The following is a 25,217-nucleotide window of genomic DNA, read 5'->3' as shown; positions in this document are numbered from 1 at the left end:
CGTTTGTACTGAATGGAATCATGGTTTTATTTCTGTACTTGTTTATCCATAGACAGGAGGAAAAACAGTCTTTACTCTCTTCCTATTAGTAGAGGGATGTCAAGAATGTCATAGAACATAACTGCTGCAATTCATTAAATGAAAGTTGGCAGCTATTACAGATCGGATTTAAAAAGAAGTGGCAAACTAGTGAAGTTTAATCATGATTTCATTTTACTCATCTAGCTACTTCAGAATCTTGGTTGAGCAGTTTGAAGTACAGCTGCAGCAATACAGGCAACAAATAGAAGAACTGGAAAATCATCTTGCTACTCAAGCAAATAATTCACACATAACTCCACAAGGTAAATGTTTCAATTGTAGTATTTAGTACATTTAAAAAATTAAGAAATCTTACACCTATAAGGAAAAACTTAGTAATTAATCTCTTTCATTATTGTTGGCTTTTCTTATTCAATGTACAGAAATAAGCACTCAGATTCTGCAGTTTGTTCAATGTAAAGATTAAAGATTAAATTCATAAAGATTCTTGAGCTTTTTAAGATGGATCCAGTTCCTGAGGTGTAGTTTGTAAGCCTAGTTTGTTTTGATATCCACTATATCCATCTCTCTCCCTTCAGCATCTGTTAATAAGGCTGATGTCTGGCACCCCCTGTCTTGCACTGAGCTGTCTGACCAGATGAATATGGGCATCTGCTCTGCCAGTTCCAGATCAAACTGGGAATTTTTACTTAGTTTGGAGCCAGTTGGTGTTGCCTTCAGCTCTGACCAACCGCAAAAATTTAGTCTAGTTTGCTGTGACATCATTCAATCTTGGGAGAATCTCTGTGGTCAGAGAATACTGACCTCTGGACAGTAGTCTTCTAGTTGGTTACCATTCCTATGATTGTAGACATTTTTATCTTTTGGGTCTCACTTTAGGTACAAGTTCTCCAATAAACAGTGGTTTCAAGTGCATGTCTTCTTGTGCCAAATGATACTTGAACATTGTACCATCTCAGGATGGTACATAGACTCTGGACCTTATATGTCTAATCCAAGAGAACTGTCTAGATGTAGCTTCCAGAGTGGGATATTTGCTGAATCATGAGGGTCCTCTGTCTTTCCATGTGATCTTCTTGTTCTTCCAGAGTACGAGAGGGATGCCTTCACAGATTTTCCTCAGGTTTTTCAGCAGTTTCTGCTATAATCTAAACGTAATCTAAATCTTGTGTGGGCAAGGCTTAATCTGTTGTGCCAGCGTGGTCAAGCTGTCAGCAAATGATCTAGTGATCTAGTCAACACTGTGCTGCATATGTAGCCTTTACCATACAGGAAATCATGACCCAGTATGTCTTAAATTTTGAGATGTCTAGTACTTGGTTTCAATAAGTTATCCCCAGACTCTCTGGAAACTTGTGGCCAGCCTTCCTAGATACCACTGCCTCCACAACCCTGCAGGTTGGCATAAGATTTATTCCCCAGCTTTTCTTTTTCAGAAAGAAATGCAAATTATAATGGAGAAATGCCCTTATGGAGAGGCAGACCTTTTCAGTTCGAGAATCGTTGCTAGATCTGCGCATCTTCAAGAACTTGATAGCTACTATTTGCATTTCAGTAGGTTGTATGCATCCTTCAGAGGAAATGCAGAAGCTGATCTTTCCGCAGTGAAAGACCACTTCAACCCTTTTCTGTCCTCCATTTTCTTACGTTGTCTCAGTGCTTCTTCCAGAAAAGCATTTTTTGTCAGCAAATGCCTGATTTTGGCGAAACTTTTGAGATTTCCACTTTAGGATTAAAGTTTTGCGTTAGTTGGGTCAGTGCACTGAAAACACTTTCATATGTGTGTGGGAAATAGGATATCCTAAATCTAAGACTTTATGTAGGCAAGAAGCTCCCCATTGCGTTTCTCTGATATGCCTGTGGGTAGAGCTAGAATAATTGTTCCTGTGATACTTGTTAATTGCCTCTTTAAAATATAAGTTTCCATTCTACTGCTCTGTCTTTGGCAAAATCAACTGAACGTTTAACTGTACTTTAATTCAGAGTGGAAAATATATACAAACACAAGAAAATCTGATTTAACTATGTTTATGTAAAAACCAATGAGGTAAAATGTTCCTGTGTAATTAAATAGTTAGGCTAATATATTTTAGCTTTGTTAAATGATAGAATTATAGGAAACAAATTCCATATATGTAAAATTAATCTGATAAAAGAGTACTTTTCAAAATACAGTTTGAAGCCCTTTCAAAAAGTAGTACTTGGGTAACTTGTGGCACCCAGTTGCTCTCAAACTGTGTATCTTTTGCAGACGTCAACTTGTTCACATGCGATTGCCTTTGTGCTTTGTGCTGTATGTATTTTGGGGGGGCTTCTTGCTGTGGTATAAACATTAAATCTTTTCTCCTGGTAGTGAGATTGTCACTTACCAATGCTTTATATGCCTTTTACAGATTTGTCTATGGCTATGCAGAAAATCTATCAAACATTTGTAGCTTTAGCTGCACAACTTCAATCAATACATGAAAACGTAAAGGTATGTTGGTTTGATGTGTTCCTGTGTATTTGGTGGAAGAACTACAAAGTCACTTTTTGAAAACATAATATATTTTCAGTTAATCTCTTTGGTGTTTTTTTTTTTTCTTTTTTTAACTTCTGTTAAATTAACTGCTTTTAAAAATTTTCAAACTGTTCTGGATAAGTGCTTTGGTTAAAAAAAAAAAGTAACTTTTGTTTAGCTGAAGTCTAAAATTTGAATTATTCACTTACAGTGATGATAGCAACTGACCACAATCATTTAGGTAACAAAATGTTACCTATATTTTCTTTGTAATCGTTGATCAATTTTTGAAATGTTTGTCTTTGAGCTCATACTTCTATGTTTTGCTTTTGCCCAATGATCTCTTGACCTCAAACAATGATGATCTAAATCCACTCTTACTCAGATAAGTAACAGAAAAAGTAGGTGTTCATATGTAAGATTTTTCAACATATCAAAGAATTTTGGTGAAAATTGTGGTTTGGTTTGTTTAACTTTTTTCAGCCTGGTTTTCATGGAAAGTCATATGTATGGGGGGCGGGGGGAAAGACTACTGTGAAAAAAATACTAATGTATCAAAGGTCCTAGTTAGGCTTGTTTTTTCCATCATGGACTCTGCTTGAATTTCCTGTTTACAGTTTGGGACATATTGACAAATGTCAATGTTCTACAATCCATAATTTTTCTTAAGATCGTGAGAACCCTTCTTGGTCACAAAAAATCCCCTGAACTTGGAGAAGTGTTTGGGCTTGTTTCTGTGAAGTGACTTCCTTAATAGGAATAGTTCTGGTAAATTTTTGGCTTGTTTCCTTCTCAGAGTTTTTCTGCACAATGTTGATAGTTCTCTAAACATCTGAAGCTTTTTATTTTTCCTCAAAGAAGTTCAGGAATACTGAGGATCTTGCAATGCATGGAATCTAGTTCATACATTGCTTCTGTCAGCATGGATATTCACTGGTTTTTATAGCTACCTGCCATCAGATATTTGTTCTGCTCTTACTGAACTCAGTTTTGGTACCAGATACAAAATATATCAGCATTTCCATAATCTTGGCAGAATTACACAAAAAGGATCCCAGGTGTGTGCTGGGCTCTTCACTTCTGAGATCTGAGTGTACCCTGAACTCATGCGGTGGTCTTTGATGGTACATTTTTGTTGCTCTTCAATATGAAGAGCTGGATTAATATGCAAGTATAAGTAATGGTATCTTCAGTACCTTGTCAGCATGACTGAATAGGAGTGACTTCAGCTTAAGAAGTATTCTATTGCTTGAAACTAAGGGGTTTGAGGATTTTTTCTTTCTTTTGGGGAAGGTTTTTTGGGATTTATTCTAGTGGGTGGACATGAAGGCTGATATTTTAGAAGACACATTTATAACTAAAGCTTCAGAAATCAGAAAAATTAATATACTGCATAAGTGGATCTATCATTCTGAGCATCTATTTTAGTTTATCAGCTAGGAGATCCTAGGAGAGCAGAGCAGTTTTGAAACTCCTGTTGCTGCCTTATTTGATGGTTGTGATATGGTTTGTGAAGGCAGAGCTGTAACCACAATTGATTCCTTTGTCTGAAATAGGCTTTCTGATTTGCACGTATACTTTCATTCGAGGGTCTGGAGTTGTAGAAAAATATGGCCTGAAACATCTTTGTATGGGGCTAGTTGTTAAATATATTTATATAATTTATGAACATACAGATACATTCTGTATCCAAGATCAGTGAAGAGTAAAATGTGCATGGGCACAACTTGGGTAGAGAATGTCATTAAATCATTCTGCATAGATTAGCCTTAAAAACTGCTTTACATTGTCTAATGGCATTTCTCAGCTCCTATGGCAATCAGTATGACATTGTACTAAATCATATCAGAGTTTGGCACATGTCTCTTTCTTTCCAAAGACAGCACACCTGATGTGATAATGAAGTCAATCTTTGTGTTTCCTGGTGTTGCTGATAGACAAAAATCACAGTTGTTCAAATTCTGAGTCTGAATTTTTGGACCATAAGCTCCTCTTCTTGGAAACAAGCATATCCTTAGCCAGGAACACAGGATGTAGTATGGCTTCCATAAAATTCAACTGAACCTACTGTTCTTCGGCTTTAATAAATCTATTACTTTTAAAGATTCTCTGTTAGAAGATGGAAATCATTCTATTGGTTCTTTAATTGAAGCCATTTATTCTTTTTGTTACCTAAGATACCCATAGTTCCCTCATCTGTGACTGGTAGAAATGGCTCACAATGAACAGGCCAAGCTAAATGTTGCCACGGAAGGGGGGTGGGGTGGGGGTGGAAGGGGCATAGGCAAGGGGGAGGGGGAACATGACAACATATTCAGGCTACTTGTTAGACTAAAGCATAGTGATCTATTGCATTTGCACAGTGTTATGCTGTTGATGAAATGAATCAGAAACGAGTGAATTCTAAAATTCTGGTAGCTGCTTTAGCTTTGTACTAAGAAGGAAACACAAGAGTGAAAGGAAGGAAAAATAGGTGAAGGGGGTAAGGGAGCAAAAGCAGGCTCCATGCAGAAACGGTAGCACTGAAGAAGAGTGTTATTTTATGGTATAAGCTAGCAACGTGACTGTATTTTGCCTCTTAGGTCACCTAGTGCAGTGATACAAATTGAATTGTGCTGATTTGCACCAACTGTGAAAGATTTTTATACCATTCATTATGTCAGTCAGGCTTGACTGCTTTGCAGGATTTAAATGAAGAACCTCTTCTGGCTGTAAGTGATGCAAAACATTTCTCTCCAGCTTGCAGCTTGACTAGATCCTTCCAGATTGTGGGGGCTTTTTTTTTTTTCTAAAAAAAGGAAATGTTATTTATAATTCAGTGTTTTTCCTTATTAAGTTAAGGTTTTATGTCAAATACACTGAACTAAAATGGCTTCCCCCCCACCCCCTTCAGATGCTCAAAGACCAATACCTTGGCTACAGGAAAACCTTTCTGGGAGATGCCATGGATGTGTTTGAGGCAAGACGAGCAGAAGCTAAGAAGTGGCAGAGCGCGCCACGTGTTACCACTGGACCGACCCCTTTCAGCAACATACCAAATGCAGCAGCCGTTGCGATGGCTGCAACACTTACTCAGCAGCAACAGCCTGCTACAGGTCTGAGTGCATTCAAGTTATAGATTATTAGTGTTACGACAATAATAAATTTGTGTAAAGCTTTCTATGAGGTCTTCCTTTGTGTTAGACTAAAAATCTAAACGTTGTGACGAGCAAAGTTACTGATACATAGCCAATAGAAAAATGCAGGGTAGACTTAGCAATAATTATACAACAGATACTTAATCTTGTGAATTTACTTGTATTAGTGATATTTACTGTATTGTTCTAACTTAACCCCTTGGAATGTGAGTCTTCGCTCTTAAGTAACATCTCTGAATACATGTAGTATAGCCTCTTTCCAGAATTGTATGGTTATAGTAAATTATTTCACATCAGTGAGGAGAGATTATCTAAATACATATTACCTTTTTCTTATGTAAAACTAATGCATTTTTATATAGCACTTTGGACCTGTAAAATGGAAAATGCTGTAGAACAGGAAGGATAGTGGAGCAGAATTCTGTAGACTATGAAGACTGATGCCTGGCTTACTATTTTCTAGCCAACTCCTTTGTCAGGGTGATGATGGAGCATTTTTTGCTGGCTATTCTGCTGTTGCAAATAAATATTAGAGCAAGTAGAGCATATCAGTGGTTCTGTGTGCATATGTGTGTAAGAGGAAGACCAAAACAGAGGAAATGCTTGACCCACTGCTAATGAAGAATGGATATGCGTATGGCAAAGGAAATAACTTTAAGGCACCTTAGTTGACATTGTTACACTAACCAACACTTCTCAGAGAAGGATTTGTGAATGTAGAGAATTGAATTGATATTTAATCATTTAACAGAAATAAGAAAAATTCCATTTAATTTTACTTGAATATAGATATGTCTGTCAGCAAATTATGAAAAGGAGATAGGTAACTTTATTCTACCATTTATTTTCTAAAATGTTACCACAGGTTTACTGAAAGTCATATTAGCACCTTTTCCTTCTCTTTTAACAGCAGTCATATTTTGAATGGTTTTGATTAGAGATCTATGCACCAACCACCCTGTTTGACAAATGATTAGATTGCCTTTGCCTTCTCCATAAAAGGAAAATACAATGTGCTTCCAGCCCTGGCCCTTCTAAACAACAAGGGGATGGGTTTCAAAGGCAAATATATCAAAATAATTTTGAACACAAGAAAAAATGAAGTCTTCATGAAGCATTTCTCTTCTGAATTTCCATAGTAGACCACAGTCTTCCTGTTGCTGCAGTGTTAATCCATGGAAGTTCTGTAGAAGTGACATCTGTGGAAGAGTCTGGTTTTAAACAGAAAACATGACATAATGTAATGTCACACTTCAAGGTTTTTAGTACAGATAGAAGTGTGGCTTCTGCAGCCTAATGTTGCCAGAGTAGTTCCCTTTCCCTTCATCTTTCTCCTTGTCTGAAGTTTTTTGTTAAAGTAATCTCCACAATCATTACAGGATTAGTTGTGTATGAAAGTCATGTACTTGGGATGTCACATTTAACGTTATACCTGCATTTTCATGAATTGGGGTGACAGATTTGAACTTCCTAGTCCAAATTCAAGAGAACTGCTAATAACTTAGATGCCATTTGGTATGATTTTGTGAGTATTCTCTTAGGAGTAAGAGTGAAGAGGAGGGGCAGGGTGGAGGACAGAACTGACCTGTACCAGCACGCCTTACATAGGGTGACTTTATACCTTGAGGTGTTTTGTGACATTCTGTAGTGAAAGGAGCAAATGGGAGTGTGTGTAGGTTGGTTTTGGGTGGGTTGGTTGGTTGTGTTGGTGGAGTATTTCAAAAGCCAAAAACGTGCCAACTACAAACATGGTGCAGATAGAACAAAGCCATTAACTTTACATCAAACATGCTAACAGAAGTAGACAACAATTTATTTACTACTTACTCGGTTTGAATACTACTCCCCTCCATGCAACTCATGGGAGGACCTGGAAAAATAGAGGTAGATTAATGTGGTGAGTGGCACTTCAAGAGTACTTAAAAAATAGGGTTAGATGGAACTTGAAGTCATCTTTTCTGTCCCTGTAGCTCAAAAGCAGGATTTGTCAGACCTGAACTATTTCAGAGATGTTTTAAAGTCTTAAAAGCATACTAAAAAGGAAAATATCACACCTTTCCTAAATTACTGACTTCAGTGTTTGACTTTTTCCCAACATTTTACCCAGAACCTTCTGAGCTTCAGATAAGGTTGCCACTTTCTGTATTACTCTTAGTAGAAAAGGAGAAGAATGTATCCTTTCAGTTTTATAAGAATCTTTAAACATTTAAAGATTGCCTCTTTGTTTCCTTTTCCTTGTTTGAATTTTCTGATGGCCATTTGCTGCAGTAAAACAGCAAATGTTCTGATGTTTTGCCTTTGTTAATTTATCAAATTCATAATATCTGCTAGATGTTAAAATCATGCTTATTTCTTTGCAAGATCTAAGTCCTGAAGAGTGAGGTAGATGAGGAATGGTAGAAGGTTATGAGAGAAGACTATGAAATGAGGTTTCTGTAAAGGGCAGGGAGTGTCTTTGTACTACCTGACCTGTTGTTGCTGTTCTTGAAGATAAAAATAAAACAAGAAAATTAACCTGGGCTTCAAAGTTTTGACTAAAATCTAATATATGGTACTGTTGTTATTGAGGGGTCAGGATGGTTAGTCTCTCTTTAAAAAAAATATTTGATGTTTACATAGTTAAGTATTTCATAAGATGATTTTAGTGTTAGTTACCGTTCTCTCTCTGAAAAAGAGAAATAATAATTTATTTTAAATTTGCGTTCAGAAGTCAAAAGTTTAGTAGCTACGTCTAAGCTGTGGGATCAGGGAAAATGTTTCCCCAGTTCCTGGGTGTAGATATGCACCCTATTTATGTTCTCTCTGTATGCCAAGATACGTCTGGCTTCTCTTGAAAGAAATACAGCCAGTGGATCCTGGCCATATGGAAGAAAGGGAGCAAAGATGTACTCCACTGTTCTCCTGGGGTGGATAATCAGGATACCAGGACTGTGGCGTGCATACTGAAGCACGATTTTTGTGCAGTTTTTTGAGGCTAGAGATATTAAAAGTATGCTTAAGTCATGTCTGCACACAACCTTTCCTCCCTAGTTTAGCACTTTTGCTCTGAGCACAGCTTTATTGGTAGCGGTGAGGCTGTCGTGCTTTTGTGTGGTAGCAGCTAGGGTTTTAACCACTGCCTCGCCTGCACCTTCCCCAAACAATCTTGAACAGCATGGAAGTTAAAATGATGGTGGCTAGTCTACCTATTTCTATCGTTGGGACTAAAGTAAAAGATTTTAAAGGAACTTAAAGCCTAGTGAACTAAGACCTGTGAATGCATTAGGCTGAAACTGATGATTTTCTGGTAAGACTAAGTTGTCTTAAATGCTTTTCTTCAGACTCACATGTCCTCTTCTATAAGTAAAGTAGTCCCCCAACAACTTAGTTACTCTCTCCTTAACTGGTGATGTGCAGAGTTAGTCAAAGCATTATCAAGCTGTTAGCACACTTTCTTATGTTTTGACTTGACTTGGCATGAAATTGAAGTGCTAATGGGAAAGGATACTGAAAATGGCATTTAAAATTTGTATAGTGTGATTTGATACAAACCTTGGTTAAAATTAGTCAGTGTACTAGTCTGTCAAAATCAGATATAAGTTGTGACACTAAATTTGTTCACTGTTAGGACCAGCTGCGATTTTTAAAAATTGCAGAAAGTCATTTTAGGAAATCTGGCTGACCTGTCTGGACTCTGTTGTGGGTCCTACTCATTAGACTGAAATGCTCTACAGGGCAAATGTATATCAAGTTTCAAAACATTAAAATAGTTGTTATAAAGAATTTGTTTCGTAACTATAATAGCCAGAAGTGCCAATTCTTTTGCTAGTACTTTTGGCATCAAAGAATCTTTATTACTAGGCTTTTGCTATTGAAAATTATGTTTACTTACAAGAATGATAAGTAGTGATGATGCCTTCAGAACATTATGGTACCAAATCAACAAATACCATATGCTGTTGCTCAATGAAAAGCTTGCTAGCCTAAGGCATAAGAGCCTGTTTTATATGATCTGAGGTGTTTTAGAATAATGTTTTTTACTGGCTCTAAAAAGCATGTTGCATTTAGTAAAAAGCTTGGCCTGGAGGACTGTAGTGTTTTGTTTTAAGGTCTTCCACTAACAGTGCCTCCCACTGAGATAGAAACCTGTGCACTTAAGAAGGAACTGGATATGTGTTTTGGGGTTCTTTTAGTTTATTAGATGACTAATTGACTTGTGTAGGGTTTTTTGTTTTTACTGATAATTTTTTTTTAAAGAGCTGCTAGGTACATGTATCAGTATTTAAACTGGATGTAAACAAGTTTAGTTAATGTGAAAACTTGTAATTACAACATCTGATATACTTTTTTTTTTTAGTTGAAAACCAGCTTGGGTTTCCTAGCTATTCCCTGCTAAGCAGAGACTAAAAGCTAACAACTTTAGTTGCCCTTAAAATTTAGTTTAACACTACTTTGAGTATACAGATGTCATTCGGCTTGGATCACATAAGAATTGTGTTCCTAGCAAAAATGTTACTTTTCAATATACAGTGCCTTTCACTTGATTCAAATGATTGTCCATTTAAATCTTCAAATACTGAACTGATTTTAAAAGCTTGAAATATCTACATTTTAAAACTGTAGGTAAAAATTAGTAAGAGGAAACTTTGTAGTATGAAGTAAGAAATTTTGAATGAAAATAAGCCTAAATGTGATAATGGTTTAGGAGAAAGACTGAAATCATCAGAGCTTTATAGTAATATTTGAATAAATCATCACTTTCATAGATATAGTACATTAAGTATGTTCAAAAATGGGAGAAAGCTATCTTAAGGAAAGGTGTGAATGTCTGTGGATTAAGAGTCTGGCACTGTATTTTATCTTCAATGGTTAAACTTCTTAACTAGTGCACTGAAAACTGTTTGAAAAAGACAGGAATATAAGATTGTACTGTGAAAACTGTCAAAATATATTAATTATTTATCAGAATTAATTATTTTAAAATGTGTTAGTAATGGGCTAGCAAGTTGATTCTTTATTCCCCAAGGTTAAGAGATTAAAAAAAAAAAAACTGAGGCTGTAAATTTCAACTTGGCAGACTGAAGATGTTTTTTGACAGTCCTGCATCTCAGTGTGAATATGTAGGGAAAAGTACTGTCAGGTTTTTTTAATTATGGGACAAACTCTGACTCTGAAACTTTGAATGTATCTAATTCATTAAGGTACACAGAACTGTGCCTTTTGTAAATGTTTATTTAAAAAGATGGTTTGACTAGTTTACCTTATTGAATGGTGTTATGTAGCAGAGCTTAACAGAACTCAGTTATCACTTGTGTGGAAAAGAATTGAATTGTCATGTTACTGTGTAATTGACTTGCTTAAAAATGACCAATAAATTTAATAAAATAAAGTCATTGTCTTGTTTTTTATCTTAGTGTTCTGTTTAAATTTGGATGGAATACTTGAGTAGCTTTGAAGATTCCTATTTATTAAATTAACTTTTGGTAATATAGTTTTGGTTACATTAGTGTCAGTTTTTATGTTTTTAATTTGAAGGTTTTCCCTTATTCAGATTCCATTAATACAGGTGGCAAAATGTTGTTACCTATGAGTTCTCTTGAGGTTTTGATTAATGTTTTGAAGTTTAAGGTGAGACTGGTTAACTTTTAAAAATACTAAATGATGTTATTAGCTTTTACTAGTTTCACCTCATTACAGTCAGTGTTTTCTTAGATTTTTACCAGGTGGACATAGAAGCAGATAGTTAAGTGAGAAATTATGATGAGGTAAAGTTTGGGATTTTAATGGGATTTGTTGAAAGCAATGATGTTCACATTATCAAATACTTGAATAAATAAATAAAGGACCTCTTTACTATGAAAGAGTAAGGCAAGTTTGTTCTCATTTTTTTTATACCAGGGCCACAGCCATCTCTGGGAGTTAGTTTTGGAACGCCATTCGGCTCAGGTATTGGCACTGGCTTGCAATCAAGTGGCTTAGGTTCTTCAAGCCTTGGAGGTACACTTTAACTTTTCTAATCTTTCATTGAATTATTATACCACACATCTGAATCTCTTGCAAACCTTTAACTCCACTAAGAGAATGATCTGTTTCAGGGAAGACCTTAAAACTGGACAGTCTGCACTTTCCAGACTTCTTGTGAAAGGGGTTGCTAAGGCTAATACTAAGGCTAATAAGCCATTATAGTGAAAACCCACGGTGAAGTAATCACATAGAAGTTCTGTTCTGAAAGCTAGGGAAGTACATAAAGTACATCTATTATAACTACAACTTGATGTAATTTTATATATATGAAAGTTAGGCACCTGAGACACTGGGTCACGCTGTAGTTAATCCATAGTAGTTTTTCCCCTGTATGTACAACTGTTAACTACAGGGACCCATTTCTGCTTGGATTAAGATAAGAATAAATGCAAAAAAAAATTACTACAGTTCTGGGATCCTGCCTGCTGAAACATACTTGCTTTAGCTGTCACTCTGTCCCCTAGTGCTGAGGTGGAAAAAAATCCATCCTCAAGCTGAAAAGCAACATTTGAAACTGAGGGAAAAATACTAATCAAAATGTTAGTATACTGGTGGGGAATATATTCCAAGAGGACACATGGGTGTGGAAGAGTAGGTGGTAATAAAAAAATGACAAAATTAATGTAGACATTTTCATTTAAGTATAACAAATTCTCAGTACTAGAACTACAACTAGAAACTTAAATGATTAGTAGACTGTAAATTTCCTATCTGTATAGGTCAGGGGTTCTTACAGTGCAAGTCAAAAGACACTAGTGTCCTCTGAAGCTTTTGTATGAGATCTGCAAAGAAAATTGTTACATCTGCTGAGCACAAACATACTTTGTTGTGTTTTTTCTTGTTGCATCCTCTTCTCTCTGCAGTACACATTTCTACATTTTGCCTCTTTGTGAGCCGAACACATGAATCAGTGTTGTAATGTAATTAAAATAATTAAATATCACTCAGTATTACAAAGATGTTGTAACTTGGACTTTACACCTTGAAATTATCTTTAAATCTACCAATACTTTTCTGATCAGAATTTAGGTTTTTTCAGATAAAAGAAAACCTAAACAGTGACAATAACTGAGAACAGTGAGCAAAAAGAAAAGTAATTGTCATCTTTTGACAAATCAAGAAGACTATCTGATAGAAGCAAATGTAGAAGAATAAGGGAATACATGCAAAATATCCTGCAGGTGTGCCCTTGGAAACAAATCGGCAGAATGAATACTTAAGATTTTTTTCTTATCTTAAGGGTTGTTTTTTTTAACAGAACAATTTTTAGTGTATACTTTTGAAACATCATTTTAATTGGGGAAGTATGCTCTCTTTCCATGATAAATATTCTGTGAATTTTGTCAGTGATAAAACATAGAGGCTTTCGCATTTAAAGCATATATGATATGTAGCACATCGATCCTGTGCTTCACTAAATATTTGCAGACAGCTTGCCTGACCATTGGCAATTAATTTCAAACTAGATAGGACAAAAGAGTGTATCATTTAAATAAACTTATCTTACTTTCAAATGATATTTGTCATATACCGTTAAAACTTACTTTGATTTAAAAATTGCAGAAGACTAGGGAACACTGCTTCAGATAGTGTGTTCAATGCTTACTGGTTTTAAAATCTAAAAATTATTTCTCTGAAGGAATGGTAAAGGCTCAATTTGCAGTAAAATACAAGTATTTTCCCTGACATAAGAAACTTAAGATGGGGGCATAATTTCCTCAAATAACAAGTACTGTTCTCTTTTTGAAATCCTCTTGAGACGGCCACAATGAGAGGATCTATTTCCCTTACTGTTACTTTTGTCTGGCCTCTGTCTCAAACTGCAAATATCAACATACTTTTCCTTTGAAGTGATCTCATTAATAACACAATTTGAAATCTTGAGATATTTATATTATGAAATTATAAATGTTAATTACAAAAATAATGAGTTTTATTACAGCTGTATGTTTATGGCTGCCCGTTATATGATGGTTTTCTCCTTTATTGTCATTTCCTAGATAGAGCTAATCTTCCAGAAACCTGGGGACAGGGTGTGGGTGATTCTAAAATAAGCCAAATAAAAACTAAAAATGTTTACTCTGTTGCCAGTATAGAGAATTTTCCTTTTTCGGTTGTGGATGAAGCTTGTGACTTTTTGCAATAGAAGTCATATGACTTGTGTCTGAATTTTCTTAGAGTTGGCCTCTTTGGTTACCATTTTCTTGCCAGTTTAACAGCAATTCAATAGCAATTTTATAAACTGATAGTTTACTTCACCTGTTCTTGGAGCTTTTCCTTTGCTCAGGTTTGAGGGAAGTAGTTTTCTCCAATACTTTCCCGTTTGCAGTGTTTCGTTAATGCAGTGCTGTTGAGAATAAAACAGTCTTGAGGCAATAATCTTAGGAGTATTTGTTTATCAAATAATACTTAAAATTATGTTTGTTGTTGGAATACTTGCCCAAAACCTACGTGTCTTTAATTGCTGTGTCTGTAATTTTTTTGTTGTATGTCTTACTATTATTCTACTAGGATTTGGAAGTAGCTCTGCCTTTGGAAGTAGTGCCACAGCATCATTGTTTGCGTTTGGAACTACAAGTAAACCATCAGGAAGTCTAAGTGCAGGTTGGTTTGTTTCTCTTGAATTCAAGTTTATTTTAAAGCAAAAATGTTATAATCAAACTACCGCACTCAGTCTAAGAAAGCTACTGAAACTTAAAATCGCATGTGTATATAACCATTAAATTAACTATTTGCTTGCTAAATACACATTTTTGGAGAAGTTTTTAGGTTCTGGTAAAGGTCTCCTAGCTAGACAGTATTGAGTGAGCAATGATGTCTTCTGTTTGTTGGTGTCTAATTAGGAGTGGAAGCAGATCAGATGCAGTCTGAGGTGCTGAAATGCAGTTACTACTTGAATGCATAGGCTATACAGTTCCTGAGCTATTGGAATTAGTGTACAAATTTGTGACAGATATACCAGTAATTTGACTTCCTGTATTTACAAGTAAAGTTAAAATTGTTTTTTAGAAGTCCAGAAGGATTCTTTAAAACTGTTTATCTGTTTATTCTTTCTATTTGAATAGTAAGTTACAGGTATTGTACCTCTGCATGTATCAGTAATTCATTGCATTAACTACAAAAACATTTCTGTGGCAATTGAACTACTCTATGCTCATTTCACTTTTTTGGTTTACCTTTGTTGATGGTGAGAAAATGAAAATATGGATGCAATTGCTCCTTAACTCAGGTGTCTGAAATCTTAGTCACTTCTACAGCTTGCATCTCTATTTACTTTTTAAATAGGAGTTTGGTTTTGAGCCAAATAACTTACTATAGTCTGTGTTACAGTCTTTCTCCCATGACAGATTGAAGGAGTATGGTGTCTCCTGGGATTTGCTTTTGGTAGCCTGTTTCTTTTTTTAAAAGCAAAATGGGGTTTTGTAACTGTTATTCATACAAACATAGCAAGTGGCAGGTGTTTATTAGTAAGTTCCCGGTAGGTTGGTTAGCTTGGACTCTTGTTAGTTGCTATGCTTTTCAGTTTGTTTTGTTTTTTGCTTGGTTAGTGATGAGTTACCCTGTCCAATTAGGCCTGTGAAGTATCTTAAGCTTTGTATTATGAGGTGGAAATAACTCACTAAGCTGGCTGTGTAACATTCATGAATGTGTTAACACCCTAGTAACTTCTTGATAGAACATCTCTTATTTTGCAGTGTGCAGTGTCTAAGCATCAACTTCCTTTTGCTTAGCTATTTTTTCCTATCAGAAGCAAGTGGAAAACTTACACTGCTTACATTTCTATCTTGTAGCTTATTTTATTCAGCCTATTTTGAATTACCTATTACTAATATTTATATAAATAAATAGTCTTGCAGTATTTCAAGCTGCTAAATTACAAAGTACATAATTTTGTTTTAAGTATTTTAAAAACATAATTAGAAAAGCAGTTGTATGGATCAGTTGTCCACCACTAATGAGGTATCAAACCAAAGTAAATAGTAAGTCAATATAATTCCCATTATTTTGTACTTATAAAGTGGTCATAAAATCCTGACTTAGAGTGGGATTAGGGAATAGAAACCTCCATAAAAATTTGGTAGCCCAGAAGCACGTCAACTTCTACCTTTTATATCCTTATGCTTATGGCTTCTGGATCTTTAATTTTATTGAGGGTGTATAAATGGGTTTGAATGATGTCTGAGGCTAGCCAGGTTATATATATTTTTTTAATTTTTTGTCCTGTTTCTTAGATAACATTTACAGGATCTTGAAACAGTATTCTGGTGTATATTATTGTTATCTTGATTCTGAATATTTTGCTTTTGAAAAAAACAGGAAAATGGGGTGAATATGGGTTATAGGTTATACTGTTGTTACTGCTTGTGTTTCGATGCGAGCACTTAAATATTTTCCCAAAATAATGTCTAGTAAGTGTTCCTTCACCCTGTCCTTCTAGGCCACTTAGATAATGCCCCGAGTCTCCTCCACATGTTTTCCATCAGTTTGTTCTTATTTTAGAATGAAAGTTACTGATCCCCAAATTGCTTCTGTCAAGTGTTTGTAAGTTATGAGTTGGATTTAATTGCTTTAAAGGATTTGAAAGTGTTTCCAGTAGTATTACTGCTCTTCTCAATTTCTATGTTTGAAGAGAAAAATTAGTCCTCTGAAAGTACTTGAGCATCTTCTAATAGTAAATTTGGCTTTGTCCAGAGCAGTTGTTGTATCTACTATGTCCAGACTTCCCTCTGAAACACACACAGACACTGTGGAAAGCTGACTCCAAATCAAGTCCCAATTAATTCCTGCTCGTATACATCTGGTGGCAGCTGAAAAAGCTGATGTGAGTGGGATGTTGTAAAGAGCATTAAGACTCCCAGAGTGATGGGAAAAGGGGGAAAAAAAATGACCACTGAATTTATAGGTATAATGTTAAGGGGAGGGGAGATGTACACACGCACTATTTTTGTGGAAACTGAGATGGTAAATGTACTTTGAAGAGCTGACTTGAGAATTTGTGTTGGAGACTTACTTTTATTGAAGAATAGCAGCCTCAGTACACGGGGGAAAAGATAATCAAGTGGGATCGTGGCTGGACATACTTATACTGCTGAAAAGTGGACCTGAATATAATGCATGTGTAACTGTGAGCAGCTTGTAGATATGAAGACTATAGTAAACCGGTCACAAAGCTGTGCTGGAAATCTTTTGTGACCTAGAGCATCTATTGGGGTTTTATTTCTGTGTTTTAAAAGTATTCAGACATTGAGTTGAAGATGCTGATGTGACCAAAGGATTGCTGTAACGGTCTGCTAAAGAACTAACAAAACTATGTTAAGTAATGCATATTGAGAATATATCTTTTTTACTTGTGAACCAGTCCCGTTTTTTCTTATTATTTTAATTGTTTACAGGTTTCCATACGCAACATGTATGAAACTATTTGTTAAATTCTTAACTTGTTTATGTCATACTGTGATATTTTGTATGATTGGTGAACTTGGTTTCTTGAAAGAACAGAAAGTGTAGTTGTGAAGTTTGCCTTCTTGTTAACTAATATTTGAGAAATTTCTAGGTTTCTTTAACAGTTTCAATTGTTACCCAAGTGGGTTGTGTGTAACTGATATAAATTCACAAAAGAAAGTAGAATGAGTTGGTGTTACTCTGGCTGAAAACTGTAGGCAGACTTTAACTGACCTTGTTTTATAGCTAAACCAGATCTTCGATTTGTTTACCTTGATAGAAGAGGGTAGAGGAGTTAAAATAGCACAATTTGCTCAGCTAATCATGCAGTTTTTCCAAAACTTTGTTTTCAATGCTGGTTTTTGGTTTAAGTCATAAAGGGCGTTTTTAAATACCAAGAGTAAGAACTTGACGAGGATTTCGAGCCTTTTCTACCTTCTCATTTAAGGTATGTTCTGTGCCACATACCTTATAAAGGCAGGCAAAGGTAGCCTAGTCAGTAGGGCACAAGGCTGGGAGCTCCAACTCCAGCTTTGCCATTTGCCTGCTGTGAGTGGAGTGGGCTGTGGGCTGCTTGTACTTTTGCCTTCCCTCCCAACCTGCGTATGCATTACGTATTTAGGCTGAGATGCTGAGGGGTTATGGTTCTTCTATTGTACTATTTCAGTGGGACTTTGGGTGCTACTGTTTTGGATAACGGTATAATAGATGTGTGATTTGGGATATAATTGTTTACAGTCACTGAGGTAGGCATCCAAGTTGTCACAGTAAGTCCAAGTGTGTTAGCAATGTGGCATACTATTGTAGTTCCGTGTTAGTATAGAGTATTACAAATATCGGTAATAAAGTGGTTGGCGTTCGTAACTACAAGGAGAACAAACTTGCAATCCTGATATAACTTATGTTTTAAAATATTTTTCCCTCCCTCATAAGGCTTTGGCAGCTCAACTACATCTGGGTTTAACTTCAGCAATCCTGGCATCACTGCATCAGCTGGCCTGACGTTCGGAGTGTCTAATCCTGCGTCTGCAGGCTTTGGGACAGGAGGGCAACTTCTTCAGCTGAAGAAACCTCCAGCTGGAAACAAGCGAGGGAAAAGATAGGTGCCCCTTTTAGGCAAGGGGAAGTGAATCAACTTTGTTCACCTGAAAAGTCTATTTTTCTAGATTGATGCATTAATTGAATTGCATCCCAGGAGATTTATAAAGATTTTGCTACTTTTCCCTAGTCTGAAATACAAAAGGAAATCATATTGAACAGCTATTTTCTTGTGAATAGAAACCCGTTTATGTATTTTTATTTTTGGCCCTAGTTTTAGAAATGTTCTATACTGCATTATTATTAAAGAATCTTGTAAAACCATTTATTTAACCTAATGTTAGTAGCAGAATATTTTTTGTTAATAAGCTTTATACCATATGAATATATGCATATTTGTTTTTTTGTACAGATAAAATATATTCTAGTACAAATGCTAGAGTTCATATCTTCTGTTCCTGGATATGGCCTTTAAATCTACTTCAGGGTCTTTTTGTGTATATGGATGTAAATATATACAGTACAGCACACACATATGTGTGTATGTATGTGTATATATATGTATAAAATACAGATGTGCAAACCTTGCCCCATAGACAGGTCTCCTTTTCTTTATATGTTCCGTTTCTCCGTGTTGCCCTGTGGTCCCATTTCTTGATGTTCCTAAGAGTTTCAAATAGTGGGTCCTGGGCTTGGTCGTCATTGCTGCTTGTGTTTTATTGTTTAAGACCAGCTAAAATACAATGTTTACTATCTCATAAAGTTTGGTAAGTAGTGGTTAGTAGCTGGATTTTATTTTTAAACCTTTTTCTTGACCCACTTAGCAGCCAACCCTAAAAAAGGATCTAAGATTGACACACACATTTTATAGGTAATGTTTGCAAACTGGTTTTGGTTTTTTCTCCTGAGCTGAACAGTAGAGTTGCAAGATTTCAGCTGAAAGCTCAGGGTGCCACAAGGTCTGTGTGCAAGCAGAGAGTTGTTGAGCTAGTTGAGCTTTTCACTGCAACTAGGGGAGATAGGAGATGCTATTCTAATGGAAACCCAAATTAGCTGTTAAAACCAGAGTTGATTCACTAGTTTCTCATAAGCGCTACTAGCATTGACTTTCAAGAGGTTGCGTATCTGCTTTCAATATGAGGTATAGCATGATAAGTTGCTGCTAAAGAATGGAGGAGGAAAATGATGTAATTGGAGGGTTAAAGCTATTGCAACAGTAGTTTATGTATCTTGCATATTACATCATAGCTTGTTATGCTGCATCTCCAATTTGGTGTGCACGGGAAATACCTGGGAAAACATCTTGAGGAGGAGGTAATAGACCAGTTGAATCTTTGCAAATAAAAGTAGAGCTTGAAGTGTGAACATGGAACTTTGGAGCCAAGTTGCTTTTTATGTAGAAGATGTTTTGTATATAACATGCATCAAATGAATATCCACAATCATTTTCACAAAAGCACCTTTTTTTCTAAAACACAGTTACAGTGCGTAAGATTTTCTAGTACCAGGTCATTTGCTTTCTGTTGTTAAAAGCGTTACTACCATTTTGTATGTTATAGAAACAATGTCTGCATTCAGCAGTGTTTGCTTTTTGACAAATGTTCAGTTTGTCACTTGATCTGATAAAATTAAGGGAAACTGAGCAGAATTCTTCACTTTTGTACTTGTATGTTATTGCATCTTTGTGAGAAGTCCCTTAGGAAGGGATATAATGTGGGTTTTTTAATGTCTCAGAATAATAAAGCTTACAGTTTATTTTGATTTCAACATTTTTTAAAATTTTATTGGGCTGCAGTCAAAACCGTAATGTTTATTCCTTTGTTATTGCTTTTTTTAATAGTTAATGTGTTAAACCACTGGACTCTCTTGTAATGTATTAATTTGTGAAACTAAAATTGTGTACTGTTTGTCCATATGTGCAACTTACCATTGTGCAAACAATAAAACAATAATGCTGTGATCCTTGTAATACACATTTGCCTATTTGAAAGATCATTTCCTGCTGTTTTCCTGTGTTATGGGTGAAACAAAAATGTCATCAGCTAATATGTAGAATTGTTTTTCCTAGAATTATAGTGCAAAATTGTTCTTGATGAAGTTAGGGCCTTGATCTCTGGATTGTAAGTGGGAGAGGTATTGTATTGTGGGTTTGTCTATAATCTTCTCACAGTGCGCTGTATACATCTGGCTCGTGCTGGAACACAGCACTGGGTATGGCTTTGTAAATTCAAAAGCAGTCTGAGGCTCCTGGGTCCCTGTGTTCTGTTTTGTTTCACATTAAGGCAACAGTTATTAATTACAGTTATTAATTACAGTTATTAATAAGTTATTAACAGTCCTTAAATTAGCCTAAGTAAAGAAGTGATTATCTGACAGAATAATCATGTGCTGTACTAGAAACTAATGTTAAAATGGGATTTGAAATAATTATATTCCCAGAATATTGACTTGAATTTAGCCATGGCAGGCTGGGCCGATGGGCCGAGGCCAGTGGTGTGAGGTTCAACCAGGCTCAGTGCCGGGCCCTGCCCGTGGGTCACACCAGCCCCAGGCAGCGCTACAGGCTGGGGCAGGGGGCTGGGAACTGCCCGGTGGGAAAGGGCCTGGGGGGTGCTGGCTGACAGCCGGCTGGGCATGAGCCCCCAGTGTGCCCAGGTGGCCAAGGGGCCAGCAGCGTCCTGGCTGGTGTCAGAAACAGTGTGGCCAGCAGGGCCAGGGCAGTGACCGCCCCCTGTACCGGGCACTGGTGAGGCCGCACCTCGAACCCTGGGTTCAGTGTCGGGCCCCTCGCTGCAGGAGGGACGTCGAGGGGCTGGAGCGTGTCCAGGGAAGGGCAGCGGGGCTGGGGAAGGGGCTGGGGCACAAGTCCTGTGAGGAGCAGCTGAGGGAGCTGGGGGTGTTCAGCCTGGAGAGGAGGCTGAGGGGAGACCTTATCGCTCTCTGCAGCTGCCTGAAGGGAGGGGGTAGGCACGTGGGCTCGGTCTCTTCTCCCAGGTAAAAAGGGACAGGATGAGAGGAAACGGGCTCAAGTTGCACCAGGGGAAGTTTAGAGTTTAGATTGGATATTAGGAAAAATTTCTTCACAGAAAGGCTTCTCAAGCACTGGAACAGGCTGCCCAGGGAGGTGGAATCACCATCCCTGGAGGCGTTTAAAGGACAGTGCAGATGTGATGCTTAGTGACATGGCTTAGTGGTGACTTGGCAGTGCTGGGTTAACAGATGGATTCAATGATCTTAAAGGTCTTTTCTAACCTAAACTATTCTATGATTCTATGTCACCTTTTGTTTCCAGGGCATTCACATTTTCTTACACTTTTTTTTTTAAGGTAATAGGGTTTTGTTAAACTTCAATATTTGAACAATCCTTCTGACCCATTTGACTCCTGTTGTTATGAGGTTTATTACTTAATGCCTTTTTTACTCAGCCTCAGGGATTTAATCTTTATAACCCATCACTGCAGTTGAAGTGCCACAGTGAGGAGGTGAGTAGGGTGCGTGTTACTTTGATAACTTTTTCCAAAAAATGGTTTGCTTTCCATTTTCTCACCTTTTAGAAGTAAGGTAATTCTACCTTATTATGAACAGGTTATGATTAAGTTTGGAAGCTTCTACAAACTAGAAAAGGTTCTGGATTGATTTAACTTTTATTTGAGTATAGATCTGCCCCCACCAGAATATCAGGTCAATTCTGTTGAACACGTGCATGGAAAACTCGGAATACATGCATACTCCTGTCCTAAACAGGTCAACAGCTGAACGGGCAAGAGCTATTTTTCTTGTTTGTTCAACTCGTGTTTCACAGACTGATGGATTTCCCTCTTTCTTTTCTCTTCAATGCAGGTGTCGCTCTACAGCATGTGCTTGGGCAGCAGCAGGACAGCAGCTTTCTAGAACGTTGTGTAATTGCTTCCAAAATTCAGTTCTGATTAGAGGCTGGGCAAGAAATCCCTCACTGGCTCTGTGTATTTAATGTGGCTCGTTGTGGTAAGAGGATATGCTTCAGAGGTGATGATCCCAGTCAGAAAGGCAAGCTAGGATGAAGAGGTTTTGATCAGATGCTATAGCATAGTAAAAAGGGGAAAAACACAGACTTGACAAGTATTCAAAATCGAACTGTTTATTATATGAAACTTGAAATTCTGAAAAATACCATGTACTCTTCGTAAGAGAAGAGCCTAAGTTCTCACGCGGGGAAAAAAACCCGCCGGGCAGTTGACTAGATTCCCAGTTGGGTGAAAATTTGGGGAAAAGAATATGCACAAACTATGTACAGCTGAGTAGCTAAAGCCAGTCTGTTAACTCCATGGTTAAGTACCTAGGTAGAAGCTACTCTAGACTGAAAAAATACAGAAAACCTCTAATTCTGTTAAGTGTTAGCATTTCCTGGAGGTTTGGACTACCTTTGTTTCTTCATCAACATACACATAAAGGAATCGAACCTTTGAGCATAAACACTTTTGCTGTTGTTCTATCCAGGCATAAGGCAAGGTACATGTGATAAACGAGTCCTTTTCCACCTTTTGAAAGGTGGAAAAAATGTCCACCTTTCAAAAAAAGACTTGGAAGGGCTGGGCCCAAAGGCTAAATGGTTGTTAGGCCAGCACTGTCCTAGTCCTTAGTAGCGTGGGGGACATCATCTCTGCTGGAGATGGATGGAGGAGTGGTGGTGAGCGTACCTGTATCTTACCAGTATGTCACCTTTGTTGATTTGTGCTCTCCAGAGTGTTGCCTCCTTTATCCTTAACAGCAACACCAAAGGTAGCTACGGTCGTTCTGATTTAGCATTGGGTTGGACCAAGTGAACCTACAGAAGTGACAGCAACAGGAAATGTGCTAGCCTGAATGCCGTGGAAATGAGTCTTAGCATTATCTCAGTTTCAAATAGGAATGGTCTTTTCTTCCTTTTGCCTTTTATTTTGACCGCTGACTAGAGGAACTGGTGGCTGGCTGAAGGAACACGCTGCAGCTAACGTCACCATTGCTTACCCCCATGGTAGTGGTGTAATGCTTAAACAACTAGAGTAACTTTCAACGAGCAGGCAGATGTTCACTTACCTCTGGCAGCCAAACCAGAAGTCAGCCTGATCCCCAGGGAGGGTGAGACCTGCTTTGGCCGTTAGCTAAGCTTATGCGGTACAGACCACAAGGGCAAAGCTCCTACTCAATCCCCTGGTAGTAAAGTGAAGTTGATGCTGAGCTCTGCTCTGCAAGTAAAGAGGGAAGGCTTTTAATGTTGTTTATGTTGGCTTCGGGCATGGTAATGCTCTGTCAGTGCCAATAGCAACCTCCTGCCTGTATCGGAGATGTGCAGAAGTGGCTGGAACCACAGGGAGGCTGCGGGAGCCCGTCCAGATTGCCCCATGCAGGGCAAGAATTGTTGTACTGGAGATGTAGGTCTAACGCAAATGCCTGTTAGCTTGAATTTATACTTTGTTAGTAACAGTATTTAGCTAGAAATACTTTTCTGTGTAATTTGTCACTTTACACTTGAGAAGTATCACCTTCCTCATCACCTCTCCCCACGCTTTATTTCTAGTGCCGCAGCAGCCGGTACAGCTGTTATTTGTTGCTCTGTCATGGTGATACCCGCGCTGTGGTGGTGACGGGGTCTGCCAGGCTTCGGAGCTGCTGAGCAATACTGGGGCAAAAGGCATGCTTGAATAAGATCGTGGGCTCAGACAGATGGATGGTGATAGCATTCCAGCAGTGACAGAAATAGTAACGTTAAAAAACAAACACCGTTGCAGAGTGGCAGATGTATCATTTAAAATTACCTCTGAGAATTTGGGGGGGGTGGGGGGTGGGGATTCCGAAGCCTCATTGCTAGGTTATATCATCTTTAAGGTAAGTTGTATTTGAGCTGTGCTGTTGATGTCAAGTCAAATAGCAATGATGCAAGCAGATAGTCTTTTTACTTCTTTTGTAAGCAGTATAAAAAAAACCTTGATCTAGAAAATGTTCCTGTAAATATTGTTAATGTTTTGCACCAGGTTGCTGATTCTTGCTCATCTGCACTAATAATCAGTATATAAAATCTAAAACTGCAAATTAAGCTGTAGTAAGTCCTGTTGAACTGTACCAAGAGTAGCAGCACTTTTTTTTTTTTTTTTGTCCTGACCTGCAGCTCATTAATCTTACTGTTCAGGCAGCAATGTGGACTACAGCTGTATAGTGATGCTACATTCACTATGTGGTGCCTGAATCCTTGTCTTGTGCTATGGTATTAGGAGGTGAGCAACAGTAAATTTGTTTTGAAATTATCCTTAGTCCTCTCTTCCTGCATTTGATAAAATGTTTATGCTTTATGGTCTGCATGGCATAAATGGGAATGTGAATATGGAAAATCATTGTACTTCAGGCATTTTCTTCTTTTAATGGAAATAACTTTATAATAATGATACCTTGTCAAATCGGCCTGTCTCACTGGGAGGGCAGGCTGTGGGAAGATGGATTTAGTCCACAAGAAGTAATTCTTTCTCTCTTTTTGCCGGGGGGGGGGGGGGGGGGGGGGGGGGGGGAGCTAACATTCTTTTCTTCTTGCTAGTGGCTGGAGTGATCGGTTAGAGAAGAAATTATAATTCAGTTAGGAAACCCCTTTCAAATTGAAGATGTGCACATCAGCTTTTTGTCCAGGCTTTTATATATTCTAACAGCAATCCATTGTGTCTGCAGTAAGTGGGAGCTCCAAAAATCAATATACTAAGATGCCCCAGGAGAAAAGCATGACAGTTGTATTGATCAGTGCCGAATAGTTGGAGGACGATGCTAGCAAACTCCCTAAAGCCCTGGTCCAGCAGGGCTCAGTGTTAAAAGTGGGGGAAGTTTTCTTAGAAACAGTCTCCTCCTTAATTTGTTGCAATCTTGCCCTGGTGAATTTGGAAGGTGATGTCCCCCAGCAGTTACAGATACCGTTACCTGGTCACCTCCCTTCAGCCTCCATCCTTTAACCCCATTATTGAGACACGGGTGCATTTTGGAGCCAGACGTGCGATACTGGAGGTGTCTGCAGCGGCTATGATAACGTGGTGCCAGCACTGATGTCTGCTGTCAGTGCT

General features: G+C 37.6%; 1 protein-coding gene across 2 annotated transcripts in view; it reads left to right on the top strand.

The window, feature by feature from the left end:
* Positions 1-20,122, top strand: part of NUP58 (nucleoporin 58) — a 35,643-nt gene extending 15,521 nt beyond the window's left edge. For both annotated transcript variants that reach the window (XM_055801840.1, XM_055801839.1), the window contains exons 11-16: positions 226-344; positions 2,436-2,518; positions 5,436-5,637; positions 11,557-11,655; positions 14,194-14,286; positions 18,058-20,122. In XM_055801840.1, coding sequence (XP_055657815.1) covers positions 226-344; positions 2,436-2,518; positions 5,436-5,637; positions 11,557-11,655; positions 14,194-14,286; positions 18,058-18,227 — 766 coding nt within the window. In that variant the 3' untranslated portion in view covers positions 18,228-20,122. The remainder of the gene's footprint in view (positions 1-225; positions 345-2,435; positions 2,519-5,435; positions 5,638-11,556; positions 11,656-14,193; positions 14,287-18,057) is intronic.
* The last annotated feature ends 5,095 nt before the right edge of the window (positions 20,123-25,217 follow it).

This window comes from Falco peregrinus, chromosome 4 (assembly GCF_023634155.1).
Source record: "Falco peregrinus isolate bFalPer1 chromosome 4, bFalPer1.pri, whole genome shotgun sequence".
In the NCBI taxonomy this organism is placed as follows: Eukaryota; Metazoa; Chordata; class Aves; order Falconiformes; family Falconidae; genus Falco; species Falco peregrinus.
The sequence above is the reverse complement of the archived record's forward strand: the minus strand, read 5'-3'. Positions and strand labels throughout refer to the sequence as shown.